The 21334-nt window shown below is 34.2% G+C and overlaps 2 protein-coding genes across 2 annotated transcripts; both read left to right on the top strand.

Annotated features, from left to right (window-relative positions):
* LOC109836827 lies at positions 2409–19568 on the top strand. Its single transcript, XM_020404844.1, has 5 exons — positions 2409–3673; positions 12753–12804; positions 13954–14032; positions 14149–16118; positions 19239–19568. The coding sequence occupies exon 1, from the start codon at positions 2620–2622 to the stop codon at positions 3604–3606; it is 987 nt and encodes a 328-aa protein (XP_020260433.1). The 5' UTR covers positions 2409–2619; the 3' UTR covers positions 3607–3673; positions 12753–12804; positions 13954–14032; positions 14149–16118; positions 19239–19568.
* On the top strand, positions 16130–19232 carry LOC109836826 (extensin-2-like). Its single transcript, XM_020404843.1, has one exon. It carries the CDS (start codon positions 17101–17103, stop codon positions 19069–19071), a length of 1971 nt encoding a protein of 656 aa, XP_020260432.1. The 5' UTR covers positions 16130–17100; the 3' UTR covers positions 19072–19232.

Raw genomic sequence — 21334 nt, 5'->3', positions numbered from 1 at the left:
CTCTTTTATAAGTAGTATAGATTAAACAATTTAATTAAGTAGATACTTTCATTTGATTAAACAAATATTTTCATTGCTCTAAGAATTTGATAGTTTAGATAACATTTAAATTCATAATTGAAAATCATTCCTTCATATCTATGATATCTAAATCTGTAATGTGAATATTTGGTTCAAAAAAAATGGGTTTGGTACTTGTTAAGCCTCTCAAAATTAGTATACAACTGAAATAAAAATTGAAGGTGTGTCGAGAACATAACATCACATGTGTAATCAATACGAGTTATAAGTAAACAAATTTGTATCGAATATGTTATTAAACAAACGAATCAGATCCACATATGGTTAAATTCTATTCGTTATGAACTAAATACTAAACACTATTCGTTTATTGTTAAATAAACTATCAAATCCAAGCCAATACTTAAATAAATACCGAAGTATTTATCAAATGTTTGATTCGTTTCCACCCCTAGTATTAATGTAGGACATTTCAACTATATTTGGTAATATAAATCTTATCAGAACATTCTCAATATGGATGTGAATATATAAATCCGATCACGAAGTGGACATTACAAATTTTCAAGTTGTTCATCCTCTTATAAGTGGGCATATTATAAAATTCGTGTATTTACACTATTTGTTCTATTTCAATAAGGTATTACCTGATATGGATCATGTCATAATGAAAATGAGTTGTAATTGATCAACCATTGAGTATTTGAATTCAATGACTAAAATGATTAAGTGATTTGATCTGGTTAACTAAGTCCTAAAAAAATTTAAAACTAATGTATTTTTAAATAATTAATAAGCAGATATTACAGACGCTATTATTCAATTATAAAGACCATATTTTACATGCACTTACAATTAATAGTTACAAATTCCCTCTGCTAGGTACAAATTTGAACAATGACAATTTGTAATCTGTTTTAAGTCCTATCCACTCTAATTGCCATTTCTAAATGTTAAGTTAGGGTGACAACTGGAAGGTTCTGTTCTGTGGAACCCAAGCAAATTAATAAATTATCTTCATAATCTCCTGTCTAGGACTTTGTTCTCTAAACCCAAACAAATTAAATATCAATAATCTCACATCGCTTTGGAGACTTCTCCTTTTTTTCTTTTTTTCTTTTTGGGTATAGATTTTCTTACCAGAGATTAGACAATAGAGAAACAAATCTTAAACATTCAAATCTTTGTGCCATAATGAAAATGAATTGTAATTGAGTACGAATTTCATTTATTTTCAAATGAGACGTTTTTTTTTTACTTATTAGAGCTGAAGGGTTGGGCTTTTGATCATGATTGAGCCTATTACAGCCTCCACTCTAAAATAAATAAGGAAAAAGAAGCTATATTTTAGTTCAACAATCTTTACGTCATAGAATGGAGCGTTCTACGTGTCGTACGGACACTTTTCGTCTTCTAAAGATATTTTCATTTCAGTATCAAATACCTAGTGAAGAATTTGCATAAAATGGCAACAAAGGTAACACAACCCCCCCCAAAACAGAGTTTATATAGGATTTCATAAATTTCATTTAATTCATCAAGGTCCATGGTAACAAAAGCATTATAATGCCAAATATTGGCCCCCATTGACCAAGATAGGCACAAGTCTTCTGCTTGCAGGATTACTTGAGAATATTAGAGCTTGTTTAGTAATTTTAAAATTAAACTAGACTAAACTAGTTTTTTCTTCACTAGGCAACCATATAAAGATTGATCCAAACTAAAAATAAAGATTTAGACCAATGTTATATCACTTAAAACAAATTTTATATTGCCTAAATCTATAAAGCCCCTCGAAGGATATTGGGATCCTCTACTAATAAATATTGTTCCTAATATCTCCTACTAAATAGATTTTAGCCTTTGATTTATCAATCAAAGGTCAAGATCTCATAAGGAGGTTAGAGTTAATGGTCAAGATCCTCTACTAATAAATACTGTTCCTAATATCACCTAATAAATAGATCTTAACTTTTGATTTTATATTGATCCAAACTAAAAATAAAGATTTAGACCAATATTATATCACTTAAAACAAATTTTATATTGCCTAAATCCATAAAGCCCCTCAAAGGATATTGGGATCATCTACTAATAAATACTGTTCCTAATATCTCCTAATAAATAGATTAGCTTTTGATCAATCAAATGTCAAGATCTCATCCTTATCCTCCTCTTACTTTTGCTCACGAGGAGATATTAGTCGATAAATTAAAATCCAAGATTCCATTAGAAAATATTAGGATCTCCTTATCAGTAGAGCGGGGCACTGATTCCCATATTTTATACTTTTGTGAGAACTTTTGCAGCAGCCAGATTCCCTATGACTATGAAAAAAAGTTTAATCAATTTAACCAATATACAAATAATTTTCAACCATCAATTGTTACAGTTTAATTACTGTTCTTTGATGAGCAGCAAGCGGTGGTTGCAGGAGGGCTTCTCCTCGAATTACCAGGAAAGGTACTTACCCGCACGTCCGCAGCATCAAAATCTAAAATTTCGCGAAAGCCTCGCAACTGCCCGCAGCCTCCGACGCTCAAATCCCAAATCGATACGATTTTACCCTAACCCTAAAACCCTCTCACTCTCCCTCCAATGGCGGAGGAAGAAAGAGAATCTAACTCCAACAGAGATCAAAACCCTAGAAAGGCCAAGAACCCCAAAGACCACCTCCCTTCTCTCTCCAACTGCCAAAGCTGCAGTCGCCATTTCGCCCCTAAACCCCAAACCCTAACCAGCCTCAAACCCCTCGACAGCCAATGGCGGATCGTCCTCCTCTGCAACGAGTGCCTCCGCCTTGTTAAATCCGGCGCCAAATGCTCCTACTGCTTCTCGGAGATTCTCAAGCCGGAGTCTTTCGTTTGTGTCGATTGCTGTCCGCTGCCGCCGTTTCGGAGTAAGTGCCCTAGGACTCTTTTTACTAAATTTGCTGCTGAGGAATTGATGCAAGAGGCTGCCACTGCAAAGGAGAAGGCTTTGAAGAAAGCTATGGACGGTGTTAGTAGCGTGGTGGTCGATCCTGTTGTCAGAGATGAAGATTTGGCTCTGCAGTTGCATCTGGCGATGAATGGGTCACGAAGGATCTCGAGAAGTAGCAGATCGATGAGTTTGGATCGATCTCTGGCGGCCAAGAAGATCAAACAGTATAATGGGTGCACAGAGAAGGTTGAATTTTGTGGAGACGATAAGGGATTTCTTGATTCTTGCGACTCTTCTGCTGATTTGAGTAAGGAGCTCAAGAAGGAAAATAATGGGTGTAATAGCAATGAAACGTCGGTGAAGGAGGAGCAAGGGAGTTGTTCTGATAAGGTTGATAGTTCTAGTGAAGATCATAGAAAGACTGATGTGTGGATAACGTATCAGAGAGGAAGCAAGTCAAAAGGAGTAGGTTGTCAAGGGAAATCCCCTGAGAAGAACAAGCAAATGTTGAATGGCATGGGTGTTGGAGAAATTTGCTCGGAATCACAACAAATAAGCGGGAGCCATTCACTAGATCGATATGCAATGAAATATATTAAGAGGAAGCCAATTTTGAAAAATGTATCACATGAGGGAAATGATTTTAACAAACAAGCCACTTAATGTGACCATCTTCCAATACAATGCTCCACTGTCAAGGATGTCAGGGTGACAATTTTGGTTAAGAGAGGTAATTCACTTGCAATTTGGAAGCCTTGTATTTGATTTTTCAAAAGTTTCACAACCTATATATGCTATGGTTCTTACAATCTACCAATTCTTTCTCTGTAACATCCATTATGACTGCTTTTATAATACATGTCTCTATCTTGTTGTTGACAATTTAGGCATTTATGTGAAATTTCTTGTTTCAGTTAGTTGCTATCTTGAGAACTTGACTGCAAGTTATCTATAAAACTATTGCATTTCCCATCAATCTGAAATGCGGGGACTTCCTTTCTTTTTGTGTTAATTGATTCCTAATAAGAGCATAATTCTCCAGGAAGGTGGTTATATGCAATGTTTCATTTGACATAGCATAACAGGGGACTTTAGCATGCAAGAGTATCAACTGCATATTATAGTTGATATTGCCATATTTCACATCTTTAGCGCTGAGAACATATGCAACAGCCAACAAGTTACATAGCCATCCAGGTTTTGGAGATTAAGTTACTAGAACCTGTTAGTTTGATGTTAAGGTTCAACCCTTCGTAAGATAATTTTAAGCCTGATCAAAGGGATGTGCAGTGGAGATTCTTTAATAATGCTTTGGAGGCTGATTTCAATGCAAGGATAGCTGTTCTTTATGTGCTGGCAAAAGAGTATTTTACAATGTCCAAGAACAATAAAAATTATAAAATTACGTAGATGACCTTCATTTTCGAAAAGAATCAAAATTGTGATTAGAAGGGTTGTAATGACATCTCATTTGATGTGTCAGCGGAGAGTCTTCCTGCTATATATCACATGTTTGGATGGTGTTTTCTTAATCTAAGCATATTAGAGGGAAGGTAGTCAAAAACTGAATGGCCCATTGATAATATTGGTTTCTGTAGAGATTACGTTTTTCAGCATGCCTACTCGTATGACATAAATAGTGCCCTGGACTATTGCACAAGAGTAACAAAGTAATTAGTGAAATTTGTGTTCTGTTTTACAGTGCATCTGCAGAGGACCAACATACCCTGAGGATAACAGCTACTTGAAGTAAGAAACTGGTTTGAAGTCATAGTAAACTATATAAGCATGATTACTGTAAAGTCAGACATCTAGTGCATTAGGTGCACGGAGGACCTGCATAATCAGATTTGGCGAACACAGATCTTGTAACAGGATTGTCTGACTGGATTATATAATGGCAACCAACAAATGATTCAATTTTGAGAAACAACAAGCAAATTCTGGAGTATGACATCTCCTTGTTGTTCCGAGTTATTGTCCATATCTCTGTTTGGGATTACTTGTCATTGTGGATCCAGTTTTGGATGATTCACAAGTTAGAGTTCCTAATTTCATAAGCCAATGCATGTGTTGCGAGCAAGTGTGAGATGCAGGCAAATTAAGGTCCCATTTAGCAAGACGAGTTAGCAAGTGTTACGTGTCCAGACTTACTAACTTCCTAGAACATCCAAAAGCATGTCAGAAAGTATCCGTTCTACCTCTACTTGTGCCCAAACTTGCTAACTTCCTAGAACATCTAAAACATCATCAGAAAGATTCCGTTCCAGCTGTACTTGTTACTTGGGGTCTATGGCAGCATTGACGTCTTATTTGATATGTTATGGCAGGATCCTGCAGGCAAGTCACATTTTTGGATGGGAAAATATTTGTATCTGAGCATATTAGGGGGAGAGGGTAGGCAGCTTTTGGGTGACCTAATGCTACTTTCAAGTTCCTAGGCATTTCTCATTTTCATAATTTCTTCTTACTTCACAAGGTAAATTAGTAAATTTAACTAGTACTTTTGTATCACATATCTGCATGAAGTCAGTATGCCCTCATGATAGCCAGGTGAAGTAAAAAGCTGGTGTAAAGTCAAAGATGTCTTTAAACAGCATGATTCCTAGTATCAAGTAGAAAGCTGGTGTAAAGTCGAGGTAGATTTAAAAGTTGGCATAAAGTCAAGTATATTTAACTCAGACGCTTAGGGGGTGGGGTGACAGGGGTGTTAGTCAATGAGGACATTTTCACGTGAATTGGGATAATTGTTAAAGTGGAATAATTTTTTGCTAGTGGGATGTTTTAGTGGGATAATTAGGAACAATTTTATAAAGCGAAATATCTTGATAGAATGACGCGGATAATTTTTGATAATCATGAAGTACATATTTATGCATTTTGATTATATAAATACTATTTATATATTTTAAACTTATTATTATTGATTAATGTTTACTAGAATGTCAATTACTATTAAATAACTTCCGGTGAGACTATAAGATATCTTTAACTATTATTATAATATATGCTATAGCTTTTTAATTTTTTAATTATTATTATAGTGCAAGTCTAAAATTTATACATAATTTCCTTCTTTTTTTGCTCTTCGAGATCTCTTTCTGTCATCTCTGAATTTTATTTTTAAATAAATTACGGATCTAGACTTTCTTTACTTTTAACTTAATTATATTTTTATAATATTCAGTAAAAAAGAAAATAACAGATGACTAAGAGGAGACGAGATTCAATCTGACAACATGATTTAATAATAGTGATGACCATTGAAGGAAAGAGGTAAAGAAAAAATAAAACATATATAAAAATAAGAAATAAGAAAATAAAATGGAGAGTTCTAATTTTTTCCCCCACTTTTAAGCTAAAACTTGGGATAATTTGAGAGACTAGAACTCTCATTTTTATATAGAAAAATAAAAAATATGGGATAATTTTATATAATTATCTCAGTTGTAGTTTTGTTACAGTTTTAGTTAACTAACACTGTAAAATTTTAATTATTCTAGTTCTAATTCTAATTGAGCAGCACTATAAAATTTTATCCTACAAATTATCGTAGTTCTACTTTTGAGTTCTACTTAGACTAACCCCCTCCTAAAATGCACTATTTTTTATGCACGTGTAATGCACATAGTTAACCATCAAAATTATTTAATTTTTGCTTTATTTTCTTATTATAAATCAGTCATATTCATTTTGAGTCCAAATATGTAAACTTGGATTATTATATTTGCTATAATTTTTTTAAATATTTTAAAATTTTTGATGAAATAGATTTGTGTGTTAAACTATGATCAATATACTTTTATATAATGGAATACACAATATCACTTTTTTTAATTTGTACAGATCAAACGTCATGTAATATATTTATTTATAATGTAGTGATAAGTATGAAGAAAAATACAATAATTTGTTGTTGATGGATAAAAAACATAAATAAATTTCTACGAAAAGAGCTTGAGTTGAGGAAAAATATTATTGTAAAAGTAAAAAAAATTCTTAATGAAAGATGATTCGTATAAGCTCAGCCCAAGACACATAGTTTCCTCCAGAATGCGAGAGATTTTAACTATTGATAGACTTAAAATAAAAAAGACAAAAAAGTAAAGATCAATGGTAACTCTAGTATAATTCTAAATGATAAAAGCATTTACATAAGCATATAAAAAAACTATAACAATTTGCATAAAAATTCTTTCTAAAGTTTCCTTATTTTACTTAAAAAATTAAGCTATAGTATGAAATATATATTGTCCTTTATTCCTTCTTTTTCATATTTTAATTGAGCCAAGATCATCTTTTCAACATTTATTTTTTCCTGGCAATTCGAGAGTAGTGTCTTCATTCTCTACGTCAACTGAAGCTGTATTTCTTGTATAATTATATTTCTTTTGGCTCGTTCGTCTTTTGTCTTCTCATCTAACTTTCTTTTGTTTTCTCATCTAACTTTGCCAGGATTTGAATATCTTTCTGATTTTCAACACAAACTTCTGAAAATATGCACTCGATAAGAGTTTCTGTTGCATCAAACAAAGTCATTCACTATATATGAAAAAAAATATTAATCTTAGTTCTTTTCTTACGTTATTGAAAATAAGTATTATATATATCATTTTATCCATTATCGTGATTTCCCTCCTATTGCTTGGTTTGTTATATTTGGTACCATAGCTGATCAATGGCTTCATGTTAGTTGTTATTGCAAGAATATCTGCATGTAAATTTATAATTAGTTTATGATTCCACAAATTTATATTTCATTTTTTATTGAAGATTAAAGTATGAATTTTTATAAGTGCTTACTAATTTTCCTTGCATCTTCCATTGAAAATGCTTCTATGATTGGGACAAATATATTTAATAGTTCTCTAATTGGAATTCAGTTGGTGTTTCTTTGATAGATATGTCTTTTATTAATGTTAAGTAAAGTGATTCATGGATAGTTGTAAAATTTGGGTTTATTGCTTTCACTTCTCCATTGAAATGAAAATAACTTAATTTTTTTAAAACATATCTCTAAACTTTTTGATAGTCTCTTCGTACATAACTCCTTGTATTTTATTAGCATGTGAATATTACTAACATTAGAGATCAATGTTTATAATATATAATTAATTAATGCTAAGCTATATATTATATTTTATTTGGTTACATGTAAAATAGTCTTCAATTAACTAATGCTACTTATGTATTTTTGCACTCAAACTTATGAGTAAAATTATATTTAGTTATTTTAATTTATATAGTCATTCTAATTTTTAACCTATTAGTATATTTTTCTAAATTTTACACCTAAAGGGGATATGTTTAATCTAATAATTATTGTTTTTTTTACCAGCAACAGCTTAGATTATTTTAAGATGCTAAATTTACATATCTTAATGAAATAATATAAAATAATTTCTCTTTTATTTGTAAAGTTTTCATTTTTTAGGGGTTTTGTGTAATTTTGAACTTTTGAAGTGTTGTCTCTAAAATTTTTAAAACTTCGAGTGCATTTTTTTTATAAATCTTAAATATTCAGTTGGGTGCTACTAATTTCCATTTTTCATATGTTGGTGCTAAATTTTATAATTTTTGGATGCATGTAGGTCTGAATTGTTGATGTTGAAAAATTGAAACTTTGGGTTATTTTTTTTAAAATTCAAATTTTTAGGGGACTATTGATAAAATTCCAGATTTTTGTGTTAGTATGTAATTCTTGAAATTTTAGATTTGTTTGCAATTTTGAAATTTTGAGGGTTTGTTTGCAAATTTCAAAAGTTTGTGTTTTTTGGCAATTTTCAAAATAATAAATTATAAATAGTGTTTTATTTAGATAGCTATTGTAATTCAAATTCTAAATAGATACTGCATTCTAATTACGGCTTTTTTATTCGATTCTCGTTTGGTTTTAGTAGTCGATAAAATGTTGCAGTATATGACATCTTTGAAATGGATTTTTCTATTGGTTGCTGTATATAATAGCCGTGGATAATTCAATTTCCTCTCAAACAAAAAGTGAATATTTCAATTGAAAGCACTCCTCAGGAACTTGGATATCTATTTACTATGGTAAGAGAATAAAAACAAAATAATTAGGAATTTAAATAGATATTATCTATCTATAAGATAAAACCTACATATTCATGTGCCAAGAAGCACTTTTCCCTTTTTATCAAATTATGACTATTTTTCAAATAACCGATTACACAGGATTATAGTTCACGGCTAAAAAAAAAGCCTATAATTAGTTCACGTGGGATGGGATTAGGGTAGGACAATATAATATTGTTATAGTGAGTTTTAAATTAAAATTGTTGAGCTATGGGATAGGACAAATACGATATTGTTGTAGTGAAAGTGATTTTAAATTGTTGATTCATGTAAGATTAGTGTAGAATAATTAGGATTAGGATAGGTTATGATTAAAATGTAATATTGAAAATAGTGAAGGGAAATATTGACCGTGAAAAGCTTTTTTCGAACTCGTATTTTTAAAAGGAGTATGATTAAGTGCAAAAGAACTTTATAGGCAGATTACTAAGTAAGAAGTGCATTGGTTGAACATAGAACCTCTAACATGATTCTCTGATTCTCTGATAAGATTATCTAATGTCATTCAACAAACTGTTCCATATTGCATACTACAAGCAGTTCGACAGTATGACATCTTATTAGTCTAAGTGATCACTGATATCTCCCATCGGGATTGCTTGTCATTATGGATTGAATTCTGTATGATTCATAAATTATTCCTCTTCCCTTTCCATAAGCAAATGCATGTGATACAAGTTAGTGTTGGATACAGGTCGAAATGATTTAGTACGTATCAGGTGTCTAATACTAAATAACTCCTGCAAAATTTCCCAAAAGAGGTCATAGCTAGAATGTAATGGCTCTAATCAGTGGTTATTTGAGGTCTGAGGGTAATTTTGTAATTTCTGGAAGTATTTATGCAAAAACTCATTTTTTTGGGGAAGAGTGGTGTTAATGATGGGTTATGGCCAGTGTTATGAATACATCTAATGTGATCCCTTTAATTTTGATGCGACTCCATAACTGCATAACCCCTTCTTTAAAGGTTACATTCCTTAGCATGTAGACTGTTAGTTCAATAACCAAAAAAGGCCAAAGGTGTGCTTTGAGAAACGCCTCTTATTTCATAGTGTAATTTACTTTAGGGTACATTCAAACTAATGAAAATTCATTTTCTTTACCATTTACATGTTTTTGCCATTTACATGAACCGGTAAAGCCATATGTCCCCACTTTCATGTTACATAAGCCTCATGTTTTTCATGTTTTGAACTTAAAAAAATGAGGGTTATACCCAGATCCCCTTAAGAGTTCCTTCAATCACCTTCTGTCTAATATTTTAGTGTCTAGACTTCTTCTAGTCTTGATCATTATGTACTTATAACTCCCATAGTTGTTAAACCAAATCAAGCCTTTGATGATTCATAGACCATTTGGATATATCTGTTTCTGATGAATTTTTATTATAGGAAATGTGAAAATTAATTCCTGTTTAATAGCTTTGAAACATGATAGCCCACTGCAAATTGTTTTTGTTGACTTGCATGGGGTTAACCCTGTATTGAGTGGAACATATTTTTGATGGATACACCTTTCACGCAAAGAGTTTTCAAGTGAGATTCAATACCAATTGTCATACACTTCTTGAAATCTAGGTTGCATGGATGCATGATGAAGGACCGAAACCACTAAAGTGAAAATCTTTAAAGGCGCATATCAATCTTAGCAATCATGTGATTGAATCTTTAGTGGTTAATCTCATTATTAATCCTCTAAAACATTGTTCCATGTGTTAAAAAACTTGTATGCTGCAGAATAACTTTAAATATGTGAAGGTCCGAGCTTCAAGAGCCTAGATTATTATGACAAATTTCTCCCAGAGAGAATGTTGCCAGTTGAAATTAGAATGCTAACTTCAAATGAAATTACAGCTATTTAATACCTAATGGAATAATTAGCTTATAAGTTGGCTAATATTTAGATATTATGTTGATTTACGGAGCATCAGTTTAGACGGGTAGGTTGTGAAATTGATTATGGCGAGACCATCTAATATTCCACTTTGAAAGCATTAGATTTATGAATCGGTGTTCCTTCTCACTGAAATTCAATTTTGTACAGCTTTCTGTGAACCCCTTAACAGGAGTTTGCCTTGTATCAGGATAGAATGGCACCTAAATAGTGACCAGTTCTGATAAATATTGATAGGAAGAAACTATTATCAGGCCAGAGAATGTATGAAGATTAATCTCCCAAACGATTGTATTAGCATAAAAGGGGTCCAAACACGGAAATAATGTGTTGGATTATACGTGTGTGTGTGCGCGCATGCATGTGCTCACATGTGTGTAGAAAAAGGAAAAATAAGCAAGTTATAAAAAGGATATTTGGTCATTTTCCTACTAGAGATCTGCATCTTGTAGACTAAGCCATAAGAACAGGAGAGAGAAAATGGGTGTTTGTGGATGTGGTTAGATTATTACCCAATGATGAATGCCATGCGTCCGAAGTATTATTACTCCCTTTCAGCAATGCATTTGCAGCCTTACCACAAAATGCTTTTTTAGCCTACCTGAATATAGAAGGCTCTGTATACAGTGAAGCCCATGATTGACTTGCTGAAAATGCATGTACCTGTGGTGTACATATGCACAAGTCCCTCATGCTTCTGTGTTTCTGATTTATCCACAAATCTGTTACAGTTGTGCTATTGAGCATCACTTGTTCAACAGAGTACCTGCTAGATGTAAGTGATTTTGATGTCCCACTCAGACTCACTCATTCAGTTTCGTTCAGTTGAGGCTCTTCAAGCTGACTGATTCGCCGCTCTTTATAGCCTGCCTATATTGCTGTACCAATTATTAAGAGTTGGAACTTTAAAGTCGAATGATTGTTCTCAGATGCCCAGCTAAAATAAATTCATCAGTATTCACCTAATGCATACCATGTTTTTGGTAGGATATGAGACTTTCAGGATAGCAATGCATAACAAATCCTAAAATAAGACGCAAGAAACAACATGGCATAAAAATAACTGTCACATCTGACACATATTCCAATGTGAATATCGTCACAATGGAATTGTCCACGTGACTCAGGTACTCTGTTGTTTGCGATGACTAATCAAAGGCTATCTGCTCTGTTTCTCGACATCTGCAGAGACTTCTTGGTGAGAAACATGGCATACCTATGTATTGCTCCATACTCATTCTGGATCCATCCATTGGAATGGGCACCTTATAACCCTTCTTGCGCTACCTTCTATTTGCCGAGTGACTCTGTATCTTAGCTACTTCGACATGAATATTTCTACCACATGTTCGGGGTTGATGTTTGTCTGACAGCTGAAATAACTGGTGTCTCTCAACTACAGAGCTTCAAGTCTTTGTTTTCTGCCAAAATTGTCAGTTTCAGGTTGAAGGAGATGCTTGGATTAGTGTGATGATTGTTGTCAAAATTATCCAATACGTAGAATAGCAGGGAACTGTCTCTTTGACTCTTAAACTAACGAAAGCTTAATAAAGCATAGAACGTATTAGAGGGGAAGAAACATAATGAACTCGATGATTATGTGCTAGTAGTTTATATCTCTTGAAGGAGGAATCAGAAGTTTAATGGAACATTTGTGGAAGTTGACTTGTTCTGACTGTCTTTGTTGCGTCTGACTTATTGTATAAAGGGATTTCTTCGGTTATGCAATTGTTTTTCCTTTCCTGTAGAATTGCAATTAATTCTTATTTGCGAACATGACTGCTGAGCTGATACGTGAGGTGTTTGCTTTTTCTCTCCAGATGCCTTCCAAGTTACAACCTTGTATGGATATGTGAGTGGAGCAGGACCATGGCAAGAATTTTCACCTTCAGTTGAATGACATATATTGCTCTACCTATCCCTAATTGTAACTTTCAGATATTCAGTGGCTCTTAGAGAATCTTGAGTGAAGTCTTGGCCGCCATTTCCAATTTTCTCCTTTGAGTACATAAGTAAATTTTGCCTTCATGTGTCGTATAATTAGAAGATTCTGCTTTAGTCTTTCCCATGATGTATGTTTGTCATCAAGTAGGTGCAATTTGTTCTCTTGTGTGTCCCTTCAGTTTCTTAATGGTCTAGATTTTGTGAGCTACAGAGACTTGTATGCTGGAGCTGTTCTATAAGCCAATTATGCTTACCCAAATAGAAGATGGCTAGCAGCTGTCAACATATCTTCAAATTTAGTGTACAAGTATCTCCAGGAAATGGGCAAACTGGATGGTTACTTTGTGATGTTTGGGTTACTACTTACTTTTGATTGTTGCTGCAGCATCACAAGCTAGTCTGGAGGATATAGGTTAGAGTTAGCCACTCAGTTTACTACAAATTCGTTGCCTTTTTTGACAAGTTATTTTCAGAACAGTTGACCAGCTACTTATAGTAATTTAACTGTGGTGGCTCTCTCATCTTTTGCTCAATTTACAAATCCAGTTTTCACTGGTTGAGTCTGTAACCCACATGCTTATTAATTACATCAGAGGGTGGGTAATCTTCTGTCTTTTGTACGACTTCACCCTTGAGTTTGTTCTCTTGCATACTTGCTTTCCAGTTTCTTATACATATCCTATTTTTGCATTTCATTTATAGCTGGTAGTTTTTATAATATGATATGAATAATGCATCTAGAAAAGGGTAAATTGCAGATAACCCCTTCTTCTATACCTCTCAGTAGGACTTACCACTCCTCAACTCATTTAATAGCACTTAGCATATTTGGATTTCCTTTTTCGGAAAAGGGAACTAAAATTTTCGAATGCACTCCTTTTCCAAAAGATGCGCAATATAAAAAAACCCATAGGTGAAGAGGTATAAATGATGGGGGTTATGTGCAGTTTACCTTCTGAAAGTTTGTTCGGTATATAGCATTGGCTGTTAACTTCTTTTGTTATAATTTTATCAAATTGCATAGGAACTATAAAGCACCATTCCACTTTTGCCTTTTTACCTAATGTTCTTGAGCAGACAAAATGTCGAAAAGGAGTGGACAACTGAAGGAGAGCAAAAAGGACGATCTTCATTAAAGATTAATGAATATTCAGTGGTAAGATCATTCAATAGGCAGCCTTAGTTATTTTCTTGGGTAGATTTCTTTTTGGCACTAGCTGATTGAGATTTACTTGTGTGCTCTGTATTTTTTTTTTTTTTTGGGAACACAAGGGATGCTGCTATTTGCATTAGGATAACAGTTCAAATGCGAGCCGGGCATGTCTGCCTGAGGAAATTCTTCACTGTTTGCAGTGATATTGCACTCTGCATGGTCCATCGAATCCAAACCTGGTTAGCACTAGCTTTTATTTCTTTTATCTTTTCTTAATTTAAATACTGATATCCAACAATTACATAATTGTTATCTGTACTCTCTACTTTTTCCCTAATAGGCTTGTTTACACAAAACTCACAGAACTAGCACAGCATAAACGGCATATCAAATTCCTTAATAGAGGATTCAAACTTATCCGTAAATTCCAACACATCATAACTAAAATAGTGACAAACTATTGGTTAAAACTTAGCTATATGCTTGCCGGAATTAAATGGTACTCCAAATGACAAATGAACAAGACGTGCAAACTAACAAGCTTGAAATAGTTGAAGAATCAGAAAGTCTATCCTACCACTTCACTTCCTCTTTTGTTAGTCTAATTTGTCTTGTGGTAGCAGTTGTGGCTGTATCACACTCACATCCAATCTTGTTCCTCTCCAACTCTGTAAGTAGCTTCACAACAAAAAATGTTATTTGAGCCATCTCTTTGGATCCCATCTAACTTATTTATTCCTTCTGGTCTTCATATTTGTACTGCACAGCTTCGTCCCTTAGTTAACATTGAACCCATCTGATTCGAATTCTATGTGAGCAACCGGATTCCGTAGATAGTGTAGAACGCAGACCATCAAATTGATTGGCTAGCAAGAGTCCATGTCAGTTTGTGCTGGTGGATAGTGGGTCTTATTAGCACAATCTCACATGGTTCTATAACCACATACCCCAGTGGTTTGCATCAGTATACCTGGTTTTTGCAAATAAGGAAGAGCACAAAGATTAATTTCCTACCCGTGTAAAAAAACATCAATTTTAGAATTTTTACGGAGTAACAAGTAAGGAAAAAGTTGGCTAATCAAGAATATTTCCCGCACACACTAATTGCAAAGAAAGCTTGGTTGGGACCACTATTTTTATGTCCAGCTTGTTCTCTTTGCTTATTTGGCCATTAGCTTAATGTTAGCTGCACAACAATCATAAAATTGAAGATCTTTTTTTGAGATATTGTTTTTTCTTCCAACTTGTTCACACCATAAACCTACCGGGTCGTAAAAGTTGGGATAAAAGATTTGGGCTCCTGTCTTTGGAGAGTGATGAAAATCATCTTAAGGAGTCTTTTGTTTACACAGAAAATTTCAAGTGCAACTGTAATTATTGTTACGGTTGCATATATTTTTCACTACTACTGCAGCTGTAGCTGTAGTTGTAGCTTTTTTCATTGCAACTGTATTTTAAATACGTGTCAAATTGATTGCAAGACATTTTTATTGAAAATAGCTCATTTTTTATTTTTTATAATTATAATTGTGAAAAAACTTCAATTACAACAAAACAAACAATCAAATTTCAAATGTGACTATGGTGTAAATTATAACTGCACCCACTGTAGTCATCTGACAACCAAACAACCCAGTGTGTGATCACAACTAGAAAAGTAATTAATCATTGATGGTAAAAACTTAATCATCGAACTATTTTTAATTGTTCAGTTGATGTATTTCTAGGTTTCACATTACTAACTTTACTCGAGTGCTGCTAGCTGATACAAACTTACGTTAGTATTTCAACCGGTAAATATCACCATTATATTGTCCATTTTAATGTTTTTTAGCCTATTGCCAACTAATGTTTCATGTTATGCGCGCGTGAGAGAAAAGAGAAAATCAATGAGCAAAAAAGCTAACTATCACATGTTTGTTAACAGGTACAATTTTCAACTTGAGTCTCATTATTTTGTCAACCATTAATTAACTTGAATTTTTTTGTTTTTCACCTCTTCTTAGTGTTTTGGGTTTGAAGTATTGGTGGATACCAATTCATATTGGCCATATCATTTCGGAGTTAAGTATATGCCTGTCAGATCCGGGTAAGATTGTTTAATACTGTTAATAATACATAATGACATTTAACGACTAATAGATAACTAGTTCTTAGCTTTGAAGTACTAAATGTGATCTTATAGTGTTATATTGTTGAGAAAATGAAAAAATTATCAATGAATAAATCTTATGGTTAAAGTTGATCTTTTTCATGCATCATTAATTTCATTATGAAGCTGACGAAACCATTGAAACTCTCCTTACTAGTAAGAAATAAAGGAGAACCAAAACTATAATCAGTACTGACATTTCAAGCCTTGGTTTTAAGTATGTTGTACACTTCATATAAGTTTTAAATCGCTATTAAGTTTTACAATATCCAATTGCTAGAAAATTTAACAGAAACAAAACTATAATCACTATTGAAATTTAAAGCCTCGGTTTTAAGTATGTCGCACACTAAAAAGTTTTATTTCACTATTAAGTTGTATAATATTCAATTGCTAGAAAAGCTATAATCACTACTGAAATTTCAAGCCTTGGTTTTAAGTATGTTGTACACTAAGAAGTTTTAAATCGCTATTAAGTGGTATAATATTCAATTGCTAGAAAAGCTAGCTGAACCATATGAATTAATAATGAAAGCTCTAGTTTCTAACTTTTCATACATCTTATTTTCCCATGAGAGAGATTACTACCTAATGAAGGAAAAGCAATCCTTGCTCTAGAGAATATTTTCCAGGCACGCAAATCTATTACAAGAGGAACGATTGATGCACAACACCAACTATTCAATTCAAATGCTTGTAGCCATCTTTAGTGAGGAGATATAAGTCCAACTGTCTCTCTCTTTATTATTGTCTATTATGTACAAAATTAGAACAAGACAGTCAAAGTTTTAGATAGCAACAGCACTTTTTACACTGTAACTCTCTAAACTAACCAATTAGAGTTATGCAAGATTGACACCTAGAGGTAATTCATGTGGCTATATAATGAGGGCTGTGTAGTGTTTGAAATCAGAAAACCATGGGTAGTAGAGAAAGAAAGTTCTCTATGGCCTCCCTTTCTTCTGCTCTTCTAGCACTCTCTCTTTCTCTCAGCCTTCTCCCTTTTGAGACTAGAGGAGATGGTGTCATCTACTCTTCTCCCCCTCCTCCTGTTTATGAGTATAAACAGCCACCTCATTACTATTACAAGTCACCCCCTGTTTATGAGTATAAACCACTACCACATCATCATTATAAGCCACTTCCTACACCCGAATACAACTCCCCACCTCCGTATTATGGTAGCTCTCCATCTCCTCATCATAAGTCACCTCCTTTGTACAACAACAAGTCTCCGCCTCCTTATTACAAGTCACCTCCAGTACATGATTACAAATCTCCACCTCCTCAATATAAGTCTCCACAGAAGTCACCTCCTATGCATGAATACAAATTTCCACCTCCATACTATTACAAGTCACCTCCTATCTACAATTCTCCCCCTCATTACAAGTCACCTCCAAAACAAGAACAAAAATCCCCTCCTTATCATTCCAAATCACCTCCTACTCACGAATACAAATCTCCGCCTCATTATTACATGCCGCCTCCTATGTATAAATTCCCATCTCCTTATTACAAGTCACCTCCAAAGCATGAATATAAATCCCCACCTGATCATTACAAATCACCTCCTGCATACGAATACAAATCTCCACCTTCATATGATCACAAGTCACCTCCAAATAAGGAACATAAATCCCCACCCGATCATTACAAATCACCTCCTACATACAGTTACAAATCTCCACCTTCGTATGATCACGAGTCACCTTCAAAGCACGAAATTAAATCCCCACCCGATCATTACAAATCACCTCCTGCATATGAGTACAAATCTCCACCTCCACATGATCACAAGTCACCTCCAAAGCACGAACATAAATCCCCACATGATTATTACAAATCACCTCCTACATACAACTACAAATCTCCAACTTCATTTGATCACCTTCCAGAGCACGAACATAAATCCCCACCCTATCATTACAAATCGCCTCCTACATATGAATACAAAACTCCACCTCCACATGATCACAAGTCAACTCCAAAGCACGAACATAAATCTCCACCTGATCATTACAAATCACCTCCCACATATGAATACAAGTCTCCACCTTCGTATGATCACAAGTCACCCTCAAAGCATGACCATAAATCCCCACCCGATTATTACAAATCACCTCCTACATATGAGTACAAATCTCCACCTCCGCCTGATTACAAGTCACCTCCAAAACATGAACATAAATCCGCACCCGGTCATTACAAGTCACCTCCTACACATGAGTACAAATCTCCACCTCATGATCACAAATCACCTCCAAACTACGAACATAAATCCCCACCTGAACATTACCAATCACCTCCTACGTATGAATACAAATCTCCACCTCCATTTGATCACATGCCACCTCAAAAGCACGAACATAAATCCCCACATGATCATTACAAATCACCTCCTACCTATGAATATAAATCTCCACCACCTCACGATTACAAGCCTCCTCAAAGATACAAACACGAGTCACCGCCATCTTCAAAGCACGAGTCATCTCCTCCTGCATATAAATACAATTCACCACCTCCTAAGTGCGAGTCCTCAGCCCCTATATACGAGCATAAATCACCACCTCCTACAGATCACGAGTCATATCCTCCTGTATACAAGTACAAATCACCACCTACAAAGTATGAATCTTCCCCTCCTATGTACAAGCATAAATCGCCACCATCTTCAAAGCATGAGTCACCTCCTCCTACTTATGAATACAAGTCCCCACCTTCTAAGCACGAGTCACCTGCTCCCATATACAAGGATAAATCACCACCTCCTGAACACGAGTTACATCCTCCTAAGTACGAGTACAAATCGCCACCATCTCCTTATTACCACAAGAAACCATCCTACTCCCCGTACATGTATTCTTCACCTCCTCCTCCTTATTAACACTAAGAGCATCTTCGAAGGGAATAAATTGGTAAGCCTTCTTATTTTACATGACTAATCTTATATTCTTCTTCAAAATATTGGCATATTTAAAGTCATGAACTCCACATGAAATCGTCTGATCTGTTATTTGGGAATAACCATTCTTTTTTCCCCTCATTTTACAGGAGAGGAAGGTGAAACACCTGCCTTAGTATTTGGCAAGAATCAGCAATGTAGTTTTAGGCTATGCTAGAATAAAGAGTAGAATAAAAGAGAGACTGATCTCTCTTTTTGCAGAAGAAAGACTACTCCAAAATGCTTGTTGCCAGAGGTGGCACATTTTGCAGAGAAATAAAGCTGTTCTCTTTTATTGTAAACGCATAATGTTTGTCGGTGTAGCGTTAGAAAGAGTCGGAAGAGGCATTGTTTGTTGTGGCCAGTTTTCTTGTTGCACTTCCATTTCAGTATATATACATATACTGGATAATATCACTATCTAATTCTACTTTTGAGTATGCCATCTTCCTTTTCTTTTTTTTTGTTTTTTTTTCTTTTTTACTACTTTCTTTAGCGCTCTAATTTTCCTGAGACATCTTTTTGCAATAATATATAGGCCCGCCATCAAAGTAAGTTACAATCAATTACCAGATGCATGGATTAGTTGCCCCTGTATATGCACATCTGTACAACGCTAATTGTCCAGATTTATATCCTTTGGCTCTAAAATGCAGTGTAACAAATTGAAAATGAACCCTGCAAGCTAGAAATACTTTACTTCGCCGGTTTGATAGCAGTAATGGTATTTTGATAGGGGGGATATCGTATATAAGTTGCCACCCCAAAAAACTTAGCTCTAATTCGGTAGCAAAGAGACCAATCCTACATCGTTAACGAACTGGGTTAGCCGCGCTCGAAGTATGATATAGCATTCTGTGCTTTACTAATAAGAGCGATAAATGACAGTGTAATTATTATTATTATCATCAAATTTTTTTGGCATGAAACTGTACGAATTGATCAGAGTCCCGTGTTCTGAGTTCAATCTACGAAGAACAACGCAATCCTCTCCGGGGCTGGAATTCAGTCTGTCCGGCTGTATTCAAGTTGGAGGTTTCCAATCATGAAATTATTGATGAATTTGGATACTTTCTTCTTCTTGTTTGAGAGTAAAGAGATCATTTCTTAAATAAAACCATCCAATCTTCTCTTCGAAGAACAACCCAACCTTTCCTTTTTGATTTTCCCCTCCTTTTTTTTCAGAGCGGAGGAACAATCCAACCTTGGAACACAATTCCATGACTCAGAAGCGGTTCCTCTTCTATGGTGTCTTTGAATCTTAGTTTCTTTGTGCCTTTAATTAGACCCTGTTTACCATTTTGAAACAAGCATAAAAATTATGTTTGCTATATCCACTCCCAAACAGTAATTTTGGGAGTTGGATTGCCGAAAATGCCCTTTTGATGTTGAGGGTATTTCTGGAATGGACTTGACATGTTTTGGTTTGGGAGAAGGGCAATTTAGTCCTCACACACCCCCAAAGTTACTGTTTGGGAGTGTGAATAGTTGGACCCCATAAAAATGTAGTAGGGATTAAGAAGTCATTAGAAAGCGAAGCATGTTAAACCAATACGTGTGAATCATTGTTAACATGAGAATGCAACAAACTTAACGGATGCTTCAAGCAAGAAAATTTCAATACCAATACATTGTTAATATGATAATACGATAACTCAACGGATATTTTGCACAGGAAAACTTCAGTGACAATATTTATGAATCATTATTGATATGAGAATACAACAACTCAACGGATATCTTGAGCAATAAAATTTAAATGCCAATGCATATGAATCAATGTTAACATGAGAATCTGACATTCCAACGTATATATTGAATTGCCATTTTTCTGTAGGACATTTTTCTTATCGTAAACTTTAAATTTAGATTCCATCACTTGTTACGTAATGCCACACCTTATATTCAGTAGATAGTATTGGCAACGATTAATTTCAAAAATTCATCACATTTGTCATATTTGGCACAAGTGGACCATATTTATCAATTTTGGAAATGCGATTCGCCAACTATCAAAAGAAGAGGTTCAAGCACGAGGCCATTTATATTTAAGATAAATCTGAACTCAAACCTACGTTCTTCCAAATAATTATTACTCATATATATTATTATGAAATCGAAACAAGTAATATATTTTTCAATGACAAAAATAAACTCCTTGGCTTTTCGTGGTCTCTGTCCAATTGTTCAAATTCATTTCTCTGAA

Source organism: Asparagus officinalis, chromosome 4, assembly GCF_001876935.1.
Source record: "Asparagus officinalis chromosome 4, Aspof.V1, whole genome shotgun sequence".
In the NCBI taxonomy this organism is placed as follows: domain Eukaryota; kingdom Viridiplantae; phylum Streptophyta; class Magnoliopsida; order Asparagales; family Asparagaceae; genus Asparagus; species Asparagus officinalis.
The sequence above is the reverse complement of the archived record's forward strand: the minus strand, read 5'-3'. Positions and strand labels throughout refer to the sequence as shown.